General features: G+C 34.9%; 1 protein-coding gene across 1 annotated transcript in view; it reads left to right on the top strand.

Annotated features, from left to right (window-relative positions):
- The window catches only part of LOC114943536 (proteoglycan Cow-like), a gene marked incomplete at its 5' end in the record, with an annotated part of 109824 nt that overhangs the window by 63172 nt on the left and 25393 nt on the right, over window positions 1–21259 (top strand). The window contains one exon of the mRNA XM_085485261.1: window positions 16464–16621. Coding sequence (XP_085341387.1) covers window positions 16464–16621 — 158 coding nt within the window. The remainder of the gene's footprint in view (window positions 1–16463; window positions 16622–21259) is intronic.

Genomic DNA, 21259 nt, shown 5'->3' with positions numbered 1-21259 from the left:
TTGTTCCCTATTCCCGCTACATTCCAGAAAACCATTTTCCATCCTTTTTCTCTTCCCTCCCTTTTTCTTTTCTCAGTCTATCTCTATTTTAGAATATCTTCTTTTCTTCTCTTCTCTTCCCTCTTTACCTCTTTCTTTACATTTCTCTATGCATCTTTTAAAACCTCCTTTTCTTTATTCCATCTCCACCATTTTTCTTCTATTCTTATCTTGCCTTTCTTCTCTTTTCTCTTCCTTCCTTGCTATTTCTCCCAACTTCCTTTTTATCTCCCTTTCTTTCCACGTTAAATCCGTGTTTATCTTTTCTTTTCTACCTTCTTTCAGCTTCTTTTTCTTCTCCATCACCTCCCATTTTTGCTCTTCGTTCTCCAATTCTACCACCACCATCTCCCTCCCCTTCTCTCTGTCCTCCCCTATTTTCCTTATTTTTATTATCTTCACCTTTGCTTTTATCTCCTCTAGCAATTTCTCGACCCCCTCTCTTCTTTTTCCCATCTTGATTACTAGGCCTTTTATTACGATATTCTTTCCCTTTTCCTCTTTTTCTATTATCTCCCACTTTCTTTTTATATCCCCTACTCTTTTTTGTTATTCAATCCCTATGGTCTCCCCCTTTTCTCTCTCTCTCTTTCCCCCCTTTCCTCTATTTTCTTCTCCAGTCCTTCTATTCTCCTCTTCATACCTTCGATGTTCTCCTTTAACTCCTTCTCTTCTCTCCATCTTTCCATCTGTTCCTTGTAATCTCTCCTTAACTCTTCCATCTCTTCTCTTATCCTTTCTCCCTGCTTTTTTATCTTCTCCCTCAATTTTCCCATCATCTTCCTCACTTCTTGCCACATATCCTGTAACAATCTCTTAATCTCCCCCTTCTCTCCTTCCTCTTTACCTCCTTTTCCGGTGATCTTGTTATTTTATTGCTTCTCTTAAAAATCTCCACGCCCTCCTCCCCATTTTTCTCCTCTAACTCCCTTTTTTTTCTCTTCAGCAAATCCTCTATATTTCCTAGGCTATATTTATAATTATTAATTTAATATAAAATTAGAAAACTCGTATGAAATAAAAAAATTATTTAAACATAAAATATTTATTACATATTTTTTAATATATATGATATTTAAGCCAACTAAAATAAGTAATAAAATCTTAAGGTGTTTTTTATTTATTTTATATTTTGCGACGATTTTTCTCGCTTCGGAGCAAATGCGGCGAGCAGAGGTCATCGTCAAAAAAGAATAGAAAATTATTTATTCTTTAAAAATTATTATCTAACACGGGAATCAAGTTGGTGGTCGCTTTGCGCGTGCCGCAGCAGAGCGCCAGCCGACGGATACGCGAAATTACTTGAATTTTTGGGTGCCAGATACGGTCTTGCACGTATCAATTTGCGACACACGGAATAACGCGAAAATTCGGCCAGAAATTCCGCAACAGGCCGGTCACCTAACGGTAGAGGGGCGGGATGTGGTTGCCGCGAAAGAGTGGTTGCTGCGGTGTTACAAAAAGAAATTATTAAAAGAAATACACTTCGGTAATTAGATAATTAGAAGGTTCCGGGTAATCGGTTTTATAAAATAATAATTGAAAAGAAACACGCGTACACAAGAATAGATTGTCTAGTAATTTTGTACTTGGATAGATAGCTCGAATGATACGTTGACTCGACGACACTAAAATTTCGACAAAAACGTCCACGTATAATCAGACGCAAAATTCCACGATAATCTCCGCTCGCGAAATAACGCAACTTTACGCAAGTCGGATACGCGACAACTTTATAACAAATTACACGCCATAAAAGAGCGGACAAAAGATTTGGCGGTCGAGAAAATCAGAGCTTCGATTCGAAAGAATTCGTGATAATCAGAGTGCAAAGATATCGCCGTAAAATAATATAATTTGATATTTGACGCGAATACGCCGACGACCGGCAGTTCACGGCTATCGCTGTCTCGCTCACTCTCTCGCGCGCGCACGCTCTCTGCCTTCATCGCTTTCGCGCTCTCGCACGCGGTCTCGCTTGATCGTCTCTCTCTCTCGACCTTTCGTTGCCACCGAATTATCCACGCGACGGACTAATACAATAATTACGCGATTTGCTTCACTCACTCGTGCATGCAATACTCGACATTCTCATCGAAAACGCAATCATCCAAACACGCCAATAAACGCGACACAAAAATTGAAACGGCGCAACGACAATGAACTCCCGAGAAATGTAAATCGCGAAGATAACTACGACGCGTACAAATTCCCGAAATTCCTCGCCGCTTGATCACGATCGCTCTCGCGAAATCACTAACTCGAAATAAACCCCAATTACGGGCTTAGCCCGTACGCTAAATAAATACACTAAATTACGCGATCGCGCCAATACGGTCGAGACTCGGAAGTACAGAATGCGGACGTGTTACTTGCGGGATACTTAAGCAGGGTAGCCTCACCGGATGGAACTCCTCGTCTTGTCCTCGGGCCTCCCGATTCAAAGTCTTTTTCGTCTTCTCTCTCGGCTTTTTGGCCTCTTTTTCTCGATATGTCTTATTGTGCCAAGTGGTCGCGCCAATCTGCCGGGTCTGCCGACTTGCTATCGGCAGCCGGGCGAATTCGGCGAGTCGGGAGTAGGATTCGCCGAATTCGCGACAGCCAATTAGGGCTTTCCGCGATTTTCCCGACTCGCTTGATAATAACGAAATGTGTGGGGTACTTTCGATACTCCTCGGGACAACAAATCTCGTTGAGGAGGCACGTTATTTCTAGGCTTTCGCGGTCTGGAACGACGGCCTCCTTATTCTACGTCGGCCGACGGGATTCTGGCGAGGAGGGAGCGGGGGTGCGGAGATTATCCGCGGGTCCTCGGGACCCTACTTGACGCCTGCTGGCGGGCGCGCCCCTGCGGCTTTCTCACCCGCGGCCGTTGTGCTGACTTCTCTTAGGGCCATGTGTTCCGTGCGTGGTGTTTTCGATCCCTTGTTTACCGCTTTTTGTCTTCCTGGTTAATTTTTTCTGATTAAACAATTCCTCTCGGCAAGACTCCCGACATTCATAAAAAAGTATAAAAATAACACGCGTTAATAACATTATTCTTTCGCGTCGCTAAGTCTCTCGGAGTTCGCGGTCGCTCTCTCTCTCTTTCTCTCTCTCTCTCTCTCTCGCTCTCTTGGCGCGGCTGCTCGGCTTTATGGCCTCGCGTTGGGGAGTGACGGGCGTCGGGACGACCACGTCACAACTTATAAACATTTAAAAAAAAATCGCAAATGTTTCGACTGTATTACAGTCTTTTTCAATACAATAATAATAACATAAATAATGATCTACAAAATAAAATCATAAATATAATATACAAAATAAAGATCAATTAAAAAGGCGCAAATAAAAGCGGTAAAATCCCTATTATCATCAAATGTGGGACAAAAAATTGTGATATATAAATAATAGAATAGATATTATAAAAACGGACAGCAATAAAATATATTAGCAATTCGCAATTAATAACAGATGTCGTGTCGCAATTATAAAACATATTAATTATGAAATAAAAATTGTAAATCAACAAATATGTATTATAAAACGCTCGAAATCAATTGTAAAAAAGTCGAATAATTGGTCACTGGATAATAAATTTAACGTAGTCAACTATTAATAAATAATTCGTCGTTTGTAAACGAAGAATATGTCAGTCAAAGTGCTTATCACGTCAACTATTTTTTGATAAAAATTATATATGTTTCCAAGATTTGGGGACTGAACAGATGGATAACAAATATACTGTGGAAATTTTTAGATATTAATGATCTTAATAAATTAATAAACAAAGCAATTAAAAAAGATATATATAAAATTACTTACAAAATGTCAAAAGAATAAAAAAGTTCGCCCTTACAAAATGTTATGTGTATGATTGAATGTCAGAAATAGGACCTCAATACGTTGGAAGTTTATATTTATCTAATTTCATAAAATCTTTCGCAATGTTTTTCGTAAACTATGACTCAGACAATTTTCCAAGTATGTCAAAGTAACTGCTGTCGAGTAATTCGGTGTCTTTGTTGGAATTAATGTCGTTTTTTGCTCTTTAATATGTATCATTTCTGATCTTAATCTTTTTTGATAATTTTTCTCGTGATCTATAATTTTCGCATTATCCTAATCAAATGTGTGTCCATTATATAGAATATGTTCTGAGACAACCGAATGTCTTTCAGAATCTAATTTGATATTATTTCTGTGTTCTTTCAGTCTGGTTCCTAATTGTCTTTTTGTCTTTCCAACGTACGAAGCATTGCAGTCATTGCAATTAATTTTATAGTTGACATTAGAGATTTTAGAACGATCATCCTTATCCCATTAAACCCTTATAATATTATTCAGCTTCCTAATACAACGGTATCCTACCTTTATGTCAGGTTTTTTTTATTGTTGACGCAATTAATTCTGAAATTGTTTTTATGTATGGTATGACAAAATATTTAATACGATATACACCTCCTTCTTCTCGGCCATAGAGCCAAACGTAATGTTATTGCGAAATTAAGTAAAAAAATTAAGGAATCTGAGATTTGTATCCTATGGTTGGGATCTTAAAAATTCTTTTTGTTCCTCTTTAACTTTCCCTGTAAAGAAATAGGTGAGAAAAATATTGGTCCGAAAGTTGGCTATAAATCGGGACTCAAACTCGAGACTTTCCGCTTGCCGGACGAATGCTCTTCCAATTGAGCTATTCAAACACTTACGAAACAATACTTTTCTCAATGCTTTTACCCCCAAAGCGTCGTAATTAGACCCAGACGCGAAATAAACAATGATAAGAATATTATATAGATTGGCTCTTTTAATATAAAACGCGATATACATGCATATCGTGTTTTATATTAAAATATTTAATGTTATTATCTCTAATATTACGAACATTAGCAGCATTATTCATATTCGTTATATTAAATTTATTAGTTACAAAATGTTTTAACCTTCGTTTCGTTTCCATGGTCTTAATATTTTATAAATATTGTATTTATCATAAATATTTTATAAATGTTTTTGGAGTCTTAGATTCAATAGATCATAAATATTTATTATAAATATCAGAAAATATTTACAATAAATATTATGATAAATATTATAAATAGATTTATTAAATTATTATGATACAAATTTTTTAAAATTTATATTTTCTTTAATAAATACTCAGTAAAAAATCATGAGTTAAAAAGATATAATCAACGATTTTTTAATCAAATCGATTGGTTGATATAGTCTAATCTAAAATGTGGTAGATTAGATGTTTTTGTGTTTTTCAAACTCTATTTATAAAAAATTAAAAATATATAAAAAATGTTTATAAGAAACTATTAGACATTTATTTTAAAATAGAATACAAAATTATAATATACACTGAATATACTTAGGCAACAGAGCAGTTTAACAAATAAATTTACATACACATCAATATATATTAAGATATTTGAGAATTGCCAGACAGAATTAAAAAAAAGTAACACTCTCTCTCGACTGTACTGGTAAATATCATTTATTAATTAATCACAACGTTTCGATTCTTGTTTGAGTCCTTATCAAGTAATCTAGATATACATAGAGAACCCACACAGCACAAAAGTCAACAGAAATGTTGCAGAAACGTTTCAAAGTTTCAAAAAAGTTTTAAGTAACACTAAAATGTCATTATAACATCTAAGAAATATGACATAGAAAACATAACATTTGAAACGTTTATACAATCTTTCATAAACATATTTGTGACAAAATAGCGGACGTTTTCACATATTTAAGATATATTGTGAAACATTTTTAAATAAATTTTGCGAAGGTCTCTGAAATGTTTTATGCTGTGTGGGAAGAAATACAGTACAGAGATTAATACAATCAAAATTACTTTACTTAACTACTACCGGTTATCTTACATAATGAAAAACACGTGAGAAATAGAGAAATCGCTGAACTGTTTTTTATTAAAAAAAATAATAACACTATTAACTTACAAAAGAATACTGATAATTTAAGTAATATCTACGACAAAATATAATAAAGGTCGTTTAGTCTCTCATAACTCGTCTAAGATTCTTGACGTGTTGTCAAACTGACACTATGTTTGTTTCTTTTTTGATATTTTAAAATTATAATTTTACTTTTGCAAGTATGTTTCGTTTTTTTCTATTATTTTGTAATATCGTTAAGTAAAGTTATTTTTATTGTATTAATATCTGTACTGTATTTCTTCTCTATGTATATCTAGTTCATTTGATAAGGACTCAAACAAGGGTCATCAATATATATGTAAATTTACTTGTTAAAAGACATTCTGTTGCAGACTGTAGCTTAAAAATAGAAATAATGTTATGACATTTTTAATTTTATTAATTTCCGTTTTTGCCAGTTTTATATAATTAATTTTCACGACAAAAATCAAATATGAGAAAGATACACCACATAGCGGTAAATGAAAGAACTAACAATTTAGTTAAAAATATTTACAAAATAATTACTATAAATATTTATAAAAAAAATCTTTCCTTAATGGTAAAAGTCGACCAAACTGGCAATCATTTATTATAAACAATTAGTTAAAATACAACGTTTCGGCTGTCATTGCGGCCCTTTTCACAAGTAAATCTATAAAAAGTTACATAAAAATAATTATAATTTTAATACATTTCATCGCGATAAATAATTATAAATTCATATACAAAAATATGTTACATACCAAACGTAAATGCATAATAAATTAATACAGTAAATCAAATTCACTGCATACCACCGACAATATTCACCATTGTTTTAATGAACAATGTAGACTTGACAGAAGTAAGCAAGAAATAAATAGATGTTAACAGTTAGCAAGAATCTTAGTCACTACGCGTTAAGAAAATTGAGACAAACTAATGTGTCTTTTGCAATCTAAAACCTCATAACAAAGTCAAATAAATAAATAAATAGGTAAACATAAAAATAATTTAAATAGCGTCAAGAACACGATCATAAATCCCACTAAAATTCTTTGTATCTTTCTGTAAATTAATGCCTTTACTTTGTTTTTTTATATAAAACATTTCTGCAATTTCTCTTTTTCTTGTTTGTTTTTCTTGATGCAAGATTATCGGAGAATCCCAACAGAACTCATGATCGTTGCAAGTTTGATGCAAACTAACGACTGAATGCAATGTAGTGTCTTTTTTGATATTATTTCTATGTTCTTTGATGCGCGTTTCTAATGTCTTTTTGTCTGTCCAATATACGTAGAATCACAATTCGCACATTCAATTTTATACACGACATCGGTTCTTTTTAAGTTGTCTATCCTTTCCTCTTTTTATCAGTGTGTCTAATTTTTTTGGAACGGTATATAATACATCAATTCCATTTTTATTAATGCAACGCGTAATATTTTTGCTCAAATCTCTAATGTAAAGAAACACCATACAAGTTCGCGCATCAAATTTATTTCGGTTGAATTAGCTAAGATTACCGCCAAATTTAATTGCCCTACGTCTTTTGTTAATAATATTTTTGTTTATAACCGTTAACGGATAACAATTATTACGAAGAATTCTTCTGACTATATTAATGTTTTCTTCGTGAAACATAGGGTCAGCGAGTACAATAGCTTTATCCACTAGGCTTGTGATTAAACTGAGTTTATATCTCATCGGATGATTCAATAGAAAATTTATATATCGACCTGAAAACGTAGGTTTACGGAACCAATTACTCGTTAATCTGCCACCAATACGTATAACATTTGTGTCCAAAAAACTCAAAGAACAATTGTTCTCTAGTTCAGATGTAAATTTAAGTCGAGTGTGAAAACCATTAAAAATCCTAAACATATATTCTGTTTTTCCTTTTGGAATAATTGAAAAAATATCATCGACGTACCTAAAATAACAAGAGGGTTCGAAATCCAATTGACGCAAACAATATGATTCTAAATCGTCTATAACCATGTCGGACAAAATTGGAGACAAAGGAGAACCGAAAACCTGTTCGTAAAATTTACCGTCAAAAACAAAACTAGTTGAACGCATAACAGTGTCGATGGCGTGTAAAAACTGCGCAAAGTTAAACGAAGTAAATTGTGAGATGTCCTCCCATCGGTTTTCTATTGCTATCTTAATTAATTCCCACAGGGTGTTGGTAAAAAAGTGAAGTCATGTCCAACGAAATTATAATCTGACTATCGTCAATGTTTTTATCTTTAATAATTTCCACAAAGGACCAACTATCTTTGATATGAGATCGAGGTTTCTTGACTGCATTTTGCAGCATCTCACTCAAAAAAGTTGCAATGTTATAAACAGGACTTCCTACCGTTGAAATTATGATACGGAGAAGGTAACCTGCTTTATGGATCTTTGGTAAGCCATAGCTCCGACACAAATTACCATTCGTACACCTCAAATGTTTGTATGTGGTCTCATTTATGAGTTTATTGTCTAACCAAGATTTTAACAAAAAAGTAATTTTTGCGTTCAGTGCATTTAATGGGGTCTTATTAAGTAATCTATAAGTGGAAACGTCTTTCATTAAATTATTCATTTTCTCCACGTAGTCTGTCCGATTCATCAACACCGTAACCTGGCCCTTATCTGCTTTTGTTACAAAAATATTTTTGTTTAATTTCAAAAATTGTGAGCATTCAGAATACCTATTAACAATGTATCTATCCATGTAACACACATGTTTTTGTTTACTCAAAAACTTGTGTATCGAGCACGCTGTCAACAATCTCACATTATCAAGGTTATTCTTGGGAAACTTTTGATGATTGACTTCAAAATTTTTTATATTTTCCAATACGGAGATTTTTCTATCGTTTTTATCATGTCTACATATGAGAACACCAAACTTATCACCTAAACTGTTGGTGCAGGATTGTGTGAGTGTGGTTAATGGAATAAGTCTTTTAGTTTTGAATTAACTTTTCCTTTATTACACCGCTTCTGTAGACAGAGAACGCTTTGCGACTGTTTGCTTTAACGGTACACGACAGAGAGATCGACACGCCTGCTACTCCGGCTCGCCTCGCGACACGAAGGTTGCCGAGCTCACCCGAGTCGCTTGACTCGGTTGCTGTACAGGCACATAGTGCAGACACGCGTCTGCACATCCCTAACAGAAACGCGCTGAACTTATCAATTCTTAACACTACCGCCGTTTAAGCGTTTCTCGTAAATCATTAACAGATTTAGCTTAGAACACATACTTCTGAAACGATCTCGCGGCAATGCTTTCGTGAATATATCAGCGCGTTGATTCTCAAATGGAATAAACTCGACTCTAATTTCTTTTTCGGTTACTTTTTTTCGAATAAAATGAAAATGGACATCTATATGCTTTGTTCTTTTGTGAAATACTGGATTCCTTACTAGTTGAATCGCGCTTTGATTATCAATATATAGAGTCGTTTCCTTTTCACAAGGACATCCGATGTTTGATAATAGCTTTCTCAGCCAGACTACTTCTCGCGCTGCTATAGATGCAGCCACGTACTCGGCTTCCGTCGTACTTAGCGTCACTAGTCGTTGCCACTGCGACGACCACGTGACGGCCCCGTTTGCGAAACGAAAAACGTACCCGGTTGTGGATCTTCGCGTTTCAATATCTCCGGTGTAGTCAGCATCCGAAAAACCTATTAGTGCTGTTTCGCTACCGCCGCTTGCATACTCGATACCGTAATTAATCGTGCCTTGAAGATACGCGAATATTCGCTTTACTGCTTGCCAGTGTGTCGCATTATGTTTGCTTAAATATTTGCTTACTGCATTCACTGCAAATGCGATATCTGATCTCGATACGGTCGCTAAGAAAACTAAAGACCCTATTGCCTCGCGATAAGGCATGTTACTCAATTTATTGTCATCCTGCTCGGTTAGTGACAATGCTGCGTGAGGATCCGCCGGCACACTCACGGTTTTCGCGTTCGCTATTCCGAACTTTTCGATTATCTTTCGCGTGTACGCGCTCTGATGAATCGTTAACGTTTTTCGCTCTCTATCGCGTTCAATTTGCAGCCCGACAAAGGTATTTGAATTCTCGACTGTGATTCTGAACGTTTCACTTAATCGCTGAATTATTATCTTGAGAGTCTCTACATTGTTCGAGGCTACCAGACCGTCGTCGACAAATAGCGCCAAATACACTACGTCGTTGTTAACCTTCCCGGAAAACACGCACTTGTCTGCCTCGCACTCTTCGAAGTTGAACTCGTTCAGAAATTTCGTGAATCTCAGGTTCCAGCATCTTGGAGCCTGTTTTAGCCCATAAAGAGACCTCTCGAGCTTGCATGCGACGTTCCTGGGATCTTCTTTCAATTTTAGTCCTTCCGGGATTTCCATAAATATCGTCTCCTCCAGTTTTCCGTAAAGGAATGTAGTCTGAACGTCAAACTGCATTATTTCGAGATCTTTCGCAGCGATTATTGCCAGCAATACTCCTAGTGAGTCGTATCTCACCACTGGCGAAAAAGTTTCCTTGAAGTCGATCCCCTCTCGTTGTAAAAAACCCCTCGCACACAATCGCGCTTTGAATCGATGTGACTTCCCGTCTGCATCCGTTTTCACCCGAAACACCCATTTCGAGTCGATCAGTTTCATTTCCGGCGTTCTCATCACGAGTTTCCATATTTGATTCTTCTCGTGTGCTTTGAGTTCGTTTTGAATAGCACCCGCCCACTACGCGGCTTCAGGGCTATTTGTTGCTTCCTCGTACGTTATCGGTACAGTGTACTCGGCAACATCAGCGTTGTGCCGATACCTTCTCGGAATTTGGATTCTCGAGCGATCTCGCAATTCTCTTGACATTTCTCGTGCTGGCTCGCTTCCACGTTCCTCTGCTTCATTGCTATCTTCTTCTTGTTCTTCGTTGTTGCCGTCGTCTCCTTCGGTGTCGATCACGTTCCCATTCTCGTACTCGTTTACCTCTTTGACTTTCGGCAGTGGAAGAGTTATTTCATTTTCTTCTTTCTTCTTTTCTTCTTTCGCCGGGGACATTCCGACCGTCTCGTTGAACACAACATTGCGAGCTATGCTGACCTTTTTCGACTCCGGATCGTACACTCGGTAATTTGTCGATTCCTCTGTATATCCGACAAAAATCTTCTTGCTCGCTCGCGCATCAAATTTTTGCGTGAATTGTTTGGGATTGTGCACGTACGCATCTGAGCCAAAAATCCGTAGATGATTCAGATTTGAAACTTTTCCAGTCCACGCTTCGTACGGAGTTACTGCACCACTCGTCCACACGGTTCGGTTGAGCACATATACCGCACAGTTCACTGCTTCTGCCCATAGGCTTAGCGGTAGACTCTTTGCAAGTATCATCGTGCGCGCACTTTCAACTATCGTCCGATTTTCGCGTTCGGCTTTACCATTCTGCTCAGAGTTGTACGGCGCTGTCGCTTCTCGCTGGATTCCATGTTTTTCGAGATAATCGACCATTTCCTTGTTGTAGAATTCCTAACCGTTATCCGAGTGTAACGTTTTCATTTTTCGACCGAACTTGTTCTCGATCATCTTCTTGAAGATCTTGAATTTCTCGAACACCTCTGATTTCTTTTTCAGGAAGTATACATACCTATAGCCGGTCGCTTCGTCCTTGAAGGTTAAGAAGTACCTCGATCCTCCGACTGAGTTTGTTGACATCGGCCCACAGACATCCGAGTGCATTTTCTCACCTGGTTTTATTTTCTTGTTGCGCTCGTTTCTTGTTAAATGGCAGCCTATGCGCTTTCCCCATTTGACACGGTTCGCAGAAAACATCATTTTTGTCTGTAATCGACACTCCACTCACTAGCCCTTTTTTGACCAGTTCACGTATCGCGCGCTTCCCGACGTGTCCCAATCGCTTATGCCACACGGTCAGATTCGTCGTGGCTATGTTCGCTTCTTTGGTGCTTCCTTGTTTCGCGACCTTGAAGAACATGCGATACACATCGTTACCTTGCTTCATGCCTGTCGCGAGCCACTTCGACTCGATTCTTTTTAAACTGCAATTTGAGTCCTTTTTTTGTACATGCTCCGACCGAGAATAAATTTTTACGCAATTTCGGAACATGCAACACTTTCTCGATTCACGCGTCGTGCCACACACCGTCAATAAACTTTTTAATCTGCACTGTGCCTTCACCAGCGACGTTGCAGATCTGATTGTTACCGAGTGATATCGTAGCGCCAGTGTTGTCCGTCTTGTAGTCGGTAAGCCAGTCGCGTCGGTAGGTAAGTTAGATGCCTTGACGCACCGCTGTCAAGCCAGACCTCACTCTGGTCGGCCGCCATTACGTGATTTTTCGTCTACAGTACACGTGCACCTTCGAAACTTTTCGAACTTGACGCGATCGAGCTTTTGTCCGTTTCCACCGCGAATGCGCAGTCGCGGGCTTTTTCGCCATCTTCACGTGGCTTCCATTTATTTTGACACCGTGCCGCGAAATGTCTCATTTCTTGACACTTATAGCACTGCGGTTCCTTGGTTTTCTTTATATTCTCAGTCTTTTTGTTCTCAGCACTTTTCACCCTTCGCGGACGTCGCTTTTTGGCCGTCGCGGCCAACGCTTTCGAAGCGTCTTCATCGATTTTAAGCCTCGCGTCCTCTCTAATTAATCTTTTTTGCAGATTGTCTAGAGTTTGCCGTGCAGGATCGACGCTATCCCACGCCACCTGCAGCGTGCTGAACTTCGTGGTTAGACTTGCGAGAATTTTCGCCATAATTGTGTCATCCGTCATATCTTGGCCGATGTCTTTAAGCTGACTTGTCATATTCATCATCTTGGCCACGTGCTGTACCGTGGTATCAGATTCGCTCATGCGGTACTTGTAAAATCTTTTTAGCAGACTCAACTTGTTTGTCGCCGTCTTTTGCTCGTGAATTAAACACAATTTGTTCTACATTTTTTTTACAGAAATGCACGATAGCACACACACTTGTTGAACTTTGTCGAAATTGGACAGAATTATGAACTTCGCCGTTGCATCGTCTTTTACGTTTTTCTTTAACGCGGCCACGTGTCCCACTCCTGCGGGCGGCTCTTTCCTCGTGCCATCTACGATATCTAGAACATCGTTCATGACAAATAACGCATTTACTTGAGCTTTCCAGTCTTGGAAATTCATTCCATCGAAAGGCCTCACATCCTTCACCGAGATTCCGACAGACATCGCGGATTCGATTTGTTAATTCGCATGCTCCCGACACGTTAATACCGGCACTCGAACAAAAGCCGGCTCCCGTTCCGCGCCACGTGCAACATTTCGACTGATTCTCACGGCACTCACACGATTTTTCTTTTTCAGTTAACCGTTAACTGGGCCCACAACTTGTTGGTGCAGAATTGTGTGAGTGTGTTTGATGGAATAAGTCTTTTAGTTTTGAATTAACTTTTCCTGTATTACACCGCATCTGTAGACATGCATAGAGAACGCTTTGCGACTGTTCGCTTTAACGGTACACGACAGAGAGATCGACATGCCTGCTACTCCGGCTCGCTTCGCGACACGAAGGTTGCCGAGCTCACCCGAGTCGCTTGACTCGGTTGCTGTACAAGCACATAGTGCAGACACGCGTCTGCACACCCCTAACAGAAACGCGCTGAACTTATCAATTCTTAACATAAACTTAAAAAATTCATCAATGAATCAGGACAATTACTGATATTTACAATTTATTTACTATAATTAAAAATAACTGTGAGACGACCCAACTGGCTTAAATTAATTCTTATTATTATTAGTTTGATGCCATATACAAGAAAAGACAACGTTTCGACCTTAGGTTTAGGTCCTTATCAAGTCTAAAATTAACATTAAAAAATACAATAGATGTACATACAAGAATTTCGATTTTTAAGAAAGCAAAGCGCAAACCAAGATTGAAATAACAAATTAAAACGTACCTTACAAATTCTTTAGTGCAATATATACTTAATTTTTTTATTTTACATATTTCAATATAAATACTGTGTTACATAAACGTTCAGTATGGATGGTAAAGACGAACTAAGTTAAACAGCTTTGATTATTCTATCATAGATCGGATTCAAATTCTCTGTGTCTTTCTGTAGGTTGATCGTGTTATTGAATTTTTTTATAAAAAACATTTCAGCAATCTCTCTTTTCCTAATGTTTGTTTCTCGATGTAAGATATTTAAGTTTGTCCATTTAAAGTCATGCGAAAAATCATTTCTATGTTTGCTTTTTAACATTTTGGTTGCTGACATGCATTTTTATATTATTCATATGTTCTTTAATCCGAGTATTAAGGTGTCTTTTAGTTTGTCCAATGTATGTGGCGTCACAGTCGTTGCAGTCAACTTTATAAACTATCTCGGTCATATCGGCTTTAGGGAATTTGTCTTTTAGGGGTTTAATAAACGTATCTAGTTTTTTTGGAATCGTATAAATAACGCTTAAGCCTGTTTTCTTAATAGATCTCTCAATAGTCTCACTTAGGTTCTTAACATACGGCATTAAAATACAAGACGAAATATCAAATACATTATTTTTGTCAACTACGTTATGTGAATTTTCTAAAAAACATGTTCTTTTATACATATATCGCTCAATGATCGTCCTAGGGAAACAATTATTCAACAAGATTTTTTTAACTATCTGTAAGTTCTCATTATGAAATCGTTTATCCGATAACAAAATAGCGTGGTCGACTAAATTATTAATGGTGTTAATACTCGGATTAAAGAACATATGAATAATATAAAAATGCATGTCAGCAACCAAAATGTTATAAGCAAACATAGAAATGATTTTTCGCATGACTTTAAATGGACAAACTTAAATATCTTACATCGAGAAACAAACACTAGGAAAAGAGAGATTGCTGAAATGTTTTTTATAAAAAAATTCAATAACACGATCAACCTACAGAAAGACACAGAGAATTTGAATCCGATCTATGATAGAATAATCAAAGCTGTTTAACTTAGTTCGTCTTTACCATCCATACTGAACGTTTATGTGACACAATATTTATATTGAAATATGTAAAATAAAAAAATTAAGTATATATTGCACTAAAGAATTTGTAAGGTACGTTTTAATTTGTTATTTCAATCTTGGTTTGCGCTTTGCTTTCTTAAAAATCGAAATTCTTGTATGTACATCTATTGTATTTTTTAATGTTAATTTTAGACTTGATAAGGACCTAAACCTAAGGTCGAAACGTTGTCTTTTCTTGTATATGGCATCAAACTAATAATAATAAGAATTAATTTAAGCCAGTTGGGTCGTCTCACAGTTATTTTTAATTTTATTCATCACTGGCGATACAAGATATCTACTATTTATTTACTATAATCTATTTTTCTCAATGGATTCCGAACCCATAATACTTTCGACTGATATATTCCAATTTGTTTTTTAGACGCAACTTCTCACTCTTATTATGTTTATGGAGGATATGTCTATTATGATTAAAAAAGCCGAGGACAAACTCAGACGGTAAATTCTCAAACAGTCGTTTCTCGATATAATTCAAATTGACACGCAAGACACGTAATTTACAATTAATATCATTTATCTCTAAGTTTAATAAAGTGACTTTGCTACGATGCTGAAGATGTAGCCATTTACGTGTAACACTTCTGCTATGAAAAATAGTTGATTTACTTGTTGTATTGTTGTTAATATGCGGAGGTAAAATATCCATACGTCTACACCGGAGTAAAAATATAAGTTGTTGGTATGATGTACAAATGTTCTTCTTGGTCTTGACCCACGATTTAAGCATCACCGACATTTGCATACTTTTTTTCTCAGCCACATACTTGAAATAGCCTCTTTGTATAACCACCATAGTAAGGTCATGGTGTAATAAAACAGATAATAATCCTTAACAGATAATAAATATTTATCTTTACATACCATAAATATTATATGAAATATTTAATCTATGTTTTAATAAAGGTTTTTATAAACATTTTCAAAATATTTATATAATGTTTGAAAAAATATTGTATATTCATAAATATTTATGTATCATAAATATTGTGTGCTGTCTGAGCAATGTCTTGTTAGTCAAACAATGTTCTATGTCAAACATGTCTTAGTTTTTGTCAAAGTAATGTTTGTCGATCTAATTTCAAGACACTCTGTATATCAAATATTGATATATTTATCCAAAAATATGCTATTTGTAGTACTTGTGAATGGTGAATTGGAAAACTTAAATATAAAAAAAATTTTTTAATTCAAATAATCAGTGTACTGGCGCCATAGAAATAATGCGATAAAAAATAAATTTTACTTAAAATTCAATTAAAAATATTTTGATCTTTGCAACGTTATCTAAAGTTAAATTAATAAGGTCTGTAAATAAATGTTTTTAAAACTTACAACTTTTATCTCTGTAATATTTTTTTACAAAATTTATATTTTTGAGATATGTCGCCGTATTCTTTCATGCTTCCTGAATGAGAAAAATATATTAATCATATCTCATTTTTACAGCTGCCGATCTACGTTTGTATTCGAAAAGAATGCAGATGCAGAGGAAGAAGACATTCATGAGTAAGGTGGGACACAATCATGACATTACCCTCACGCCTCGTGACTTCAATTACGACAATCATCATTACCAGTATCTAAAGTACACTAAACGCGGCAAAGTAAGTCGTTAGTTTTTTACGGCGCATTTCTGTTGTAATTGGCAGTAAAAATGTTACGGATTTTTGAATAAAAATAAAATACCATATATTTATTTTATTTTATTATGTATACATATAATAATAGTATTAATATATGATAAATGCAACGTAGGTATCTTATAATATACATAGATGTGTGCTATATATCTGTGATCATCATATTTTTTGATATCTAATTGTGATGAAAATATGATAAGCACATAATTATTAATTAAATTTGTTATATATTTTCTTTTTAGTATATATTTTACATTAAATTGCAATATTTTGTTATTTAGTCGTATATATTGTATTAAGTTACAATATTATAAAGAATTGTTAATGTTGTGTAAAATGCATACATTAATAGATAAAATAATCAGTTTTTTTAGATAGTATTTTTATCTTTTTAAACAAGTGAACCAGTTAATTATATTCTGCACGTTTTTTTTAAATTGACGTACTTAAAAATTGACGTATTAATAAAAAAATTACGGTAAAAGTAATATACTACTATAATGCTACTATATAATTACGTATAATAATTATTACGCTGAAGGATGAATTTTTATTTGTAATATGTAATTTACTTTTGGAACTTTTTTTGTAGCTTTCAGTGAAAAGAAGCATACTTTTAGCTTATACAAACTATCTCACACGTATACATATAATATAACTTAAGTAGAATAAATCTATGACTAGTCATTGAACACAATAAATAATAACAAGAAAGAAAAAATTTAAAAAACGGTACAACTTAACACAAAAATTTATATAATTCTACCGTCCTTAAAATGAAGGTCAACACAATTCTAAAAGTGCTTTCATTCCCTCTTTTTGGAGCCAGCTCCACACATAGTCGGAACCACTAGGACTAACAATATTAAGATTATAATTTAAATCTATTTTAACATCATCATAATTACTACACTGAAATATCAAGTGATTAATATCCTAATGGTAACCGCACTAACTCTGCGATAGATTCTCTAATTTTTTATTCATTGTGTTTGATGATTCTGATAATTGCATTTCTAACCAGAAAGCCTGCTGTCTCGCATTGACAGAAGCTTAGACTGCTAATAAAATGTTAGTGGGAGTGGAGTTGCGATAACCCAGAGCCGTTCTAATTCCTGCAAACTGTGTTCTCTCAATTTTAGTTCTATTATTTCCACTTATTAGGAGATAGACACAAGATCCGTAATCCAAAACAGAACCAAACTTTTATAAAGTAATAAAGCTATATTAATTTTCATACCACGACATACTCTATTAGCATATTTTAACATAGTTAAGGCATTAGCCTTGACAACCCTGTCTCTGACAACATTGCATTTGCTATTTGTCAAAATTAAGTTAGACATCCAAGATCAGTCCCAGAAATTTGGTCTGCATCTGCGCTTGACAAAGAGCGTTTCCAAAACGTTGTGAGATTCTGGTCGAAATATCCTGACTTATTGAAATCAATCAATACAGACTAGCAAGGCTGAAGTCCTAATAAAGATAATTCTGCGCTGAGTCTAGTTAAGGCCTTCTTCAACAATATTCTGGCACTCTTGGTCTCATCGTCACAGTATATTACTATATCGTCCAAACTGCAGCTACCTGAACTCAATTGAAAGAGAATTAAAAATCTTATTAGTATATTTATATGTCATATAACAATGAACTGCATCCTGCGACAATCCTTTGTATGATTGTCCGATAACGTCATTATCAACAATTAACTTGTTCTGCAATACATCTACTGTTCAACGAATTAAACAATCCTATGGAGACATTCCTCGGATATGAGTTTCTTAATCAAAATAGTATATGTATAGTACAATATCGTATGTGGATGCAATATTCAAAAAGACCGTGATGCTTATCCTTAAAAAAGTTTGTCCTGGATTGCTGATGCGAGTTGTATAAGATTATCTCGACATGAATGTCCGCGTCTGAATCCGTTTTGATTAGGATCCAACACATTTGTTTCGTAACATTGCTCCATAATCTTACCAAAATATAACGACAAAGATCAATATCTTGTTCTCTCATTGTACTTTATTATTATTCTTCTTCGATAAAAATAACTTGATATTCCAACTAGTTATTTGGTAGCAAACCATCATAAAAATATTAAAAATATATGTAATAATGAGTGAATATGTTGATGGAAGCAGTTTAATTATTTTATATTTGATGCCGTCAAGCCCGAATCCCTTTTAACACAGTTAATCGTTTGCTCCACCTCCTCGACTTATATACATATGCGTTTGTTTAGATGATTAAATATTGTTATATTTTGATTTAATTTATTATTCTAGATTCTACCACTCAGTGCGGAGAAATATTGTCGATATTATTCATAATTTTTTAGAGCAATCAATATTTTGCCTTGTATTTCAGTGTATTTTAGAGAATTATATAAAAGATTTTTTAAGGATCTTAATTTTTTCCAAATGTAACTATGTTGAAAAATTTATTAATAGCGGCTATAAATTGAGTAAAGTGTTTTTTTTTTAGCGCAACAGACAATTTTCGAGGCTTGCGTTTTTGCATCTTTTCATAAATAACAAAGTTTTCCATTAAACCGCAGTTTGCAAAAAGACATTTAATCATTGAGATGTGGTTTGTATTACCGCTGATTCAGTTTTACTATTCTTATAAGTAAGTCTTCTAATTGCTTTGATGCGCATTAAATATCTTCGGGACATATAATTGGGTTAGATTTATACATCTTTCGGAAGTGGAGTTCTTTAAAGGGAGAAAGGCGGAACCCTGTATCCATGCATATACTTTGCAAAACAAAGCAAAATTCAATCTATACTCTAACCATGATTCTTCAGGATTGTAATGCAAATATTTTAGATTGGTAGAGCCTTTTAATGTGTAGACGTCCTACGGAGGAGGTCTTTACTTCCAAAAGATATAACCTAACGTAAATCTATGTCTCAGGAGTGAATTATTACTAATAAAAAATTTTTCGGACATGTGTTGGGTTTCAGTTTTAAAATGAATATTAGGTTTGGATTAAGGTTATCATTTTTTTGGGTTGGAGATGCAAGGGAAGGAGCTTTGCGCCTCACTTGCCCACGTTCTTTCTTTCTTAATGATTATATATTATTTAATCATTTATTGAAATTATATCGTATGATATATTTATTAATATTCTTTGTTAATAACTTTTGAATAAACATTGACCGATAATTAAATCCTTTTGATAAAAAAACTCTCCTCAAAGTTAAAAGTCGACCAGACTGGCAATAATTTATTATAAATAATTAGTTGAAATACAACGTTTCGGCTGTCATTGCAGCCCTTTTCAAGTAAATCTATAAAAAGTTACATAAAAATAATTATACTTTTAATACACTTCATCGCTACAAATAATTATACATTCAAAAACCAAAAATATGTTACATACCAAATTAATACAGTAAATCAACTTTACTGCAAACTACCGACAATATTAACCATTGTTTTGATGAACAATGTAAAACTGACAGAAGTAAGCACGAAATAAATAGATGTTGACTGTTAGCAAGAATCTTAGTCATTACGCGTTAAGAAAATAAAGAACAAAACTAATGTGTCTTTTGCAATTTAAAACGTCATAACAAAGTCAAATAAATAAATAAATAGGTAAATATAAAAATAAAGATAAAAATATTTTAAATAGCGTCAAGAACACGATCATAAATCCCACTAAAATTCTACGTATCTTTCTGTAGATTAATGCTTTTTACGTTGTTTTTTATACAAAACATTTCTGCAATTTCTCTTTTTCTTGTTTGTTTTTCTTGATGCAAGATCACCGGAGAATCCCAACGGAACTCATGACCGTTGCAAGTCCGATGCAAACTAACGACTGAATGCAATGTAGTGTCTTTTTTGATATTATTTCTATGTTCTTTGATGCGCGTTTCTAAATGTCTCTTTGTCTGTCCAATATACGTAGAATCACAATTCGCACATTCAATTTTATACACGACATCGGTTCTTTTTAAGTTGTCTATCCTATCCTTTCTTCTTTTTATCAGTGTGTCTAATTTTTTTGGAACGGTATATAATACATCAATTCCATTTTTATTAATGCAACGAGTAATATTCTCGCTCAAATCTCTAATGTAAGGCAACACTATACTATTTCGCGCATCAAATTTATTTCGGTTGGACGAGCTAAGATTACCGCCAAATTTAATCGCCCTACGTCTTTTGTTACTGTTTTTGTTTATAACTGTTGACGGGTAACAATTATTACGAAGAATTGTTTTGACTATATTAATGTTTTCTTCGTGAAACATAGGGTCAGCGAGTAAAATAGCCTATCCACTAGGCTTGTGATCACACTGATTTTATATCTCGAAATCCAATTGACGCAAATAATATGATTCCAAATCGTCCATAACCATGTCAGACAAAATTAGAGACAAAGGAGACCCCATCGGCGAACAGAAAACCTGTTCGTAAAATTTACCGTCAAAAACAAAACTCGTTGAGCGCATAACTGTGTCAATGGCGTGTAAAAACTGCGCAAGGTTAAATGAAGTAAATTGTGAGATGTCATCTCATCGGTTTTCTATTGCTATTTTAATTAATTCCCACGGAGAGTTGGTAAATCCTTTTGGATGTTCA

This window comes from Nylanderia fulva, unplaced genomic scaffold (genome assembly GCF_048542155.1).
Source record: "Nylanderia fulva isolate GAGA-0341 unplaced genomic scaffold, ASM4854215v1 Scaffold353, whole genome shotgun sequence".
Classification (NCBI taxonomy): Eukaryota; Metazoa; Arthropoda; class Insecta; order Hymenoptera; family Formicidae; genus Nylanderia; species Nylanderia fulva.
Note: the sequence above shows the minus strand (reverse complement) of the source record. Positions and strands in the feature narration are given on the sequence as shown.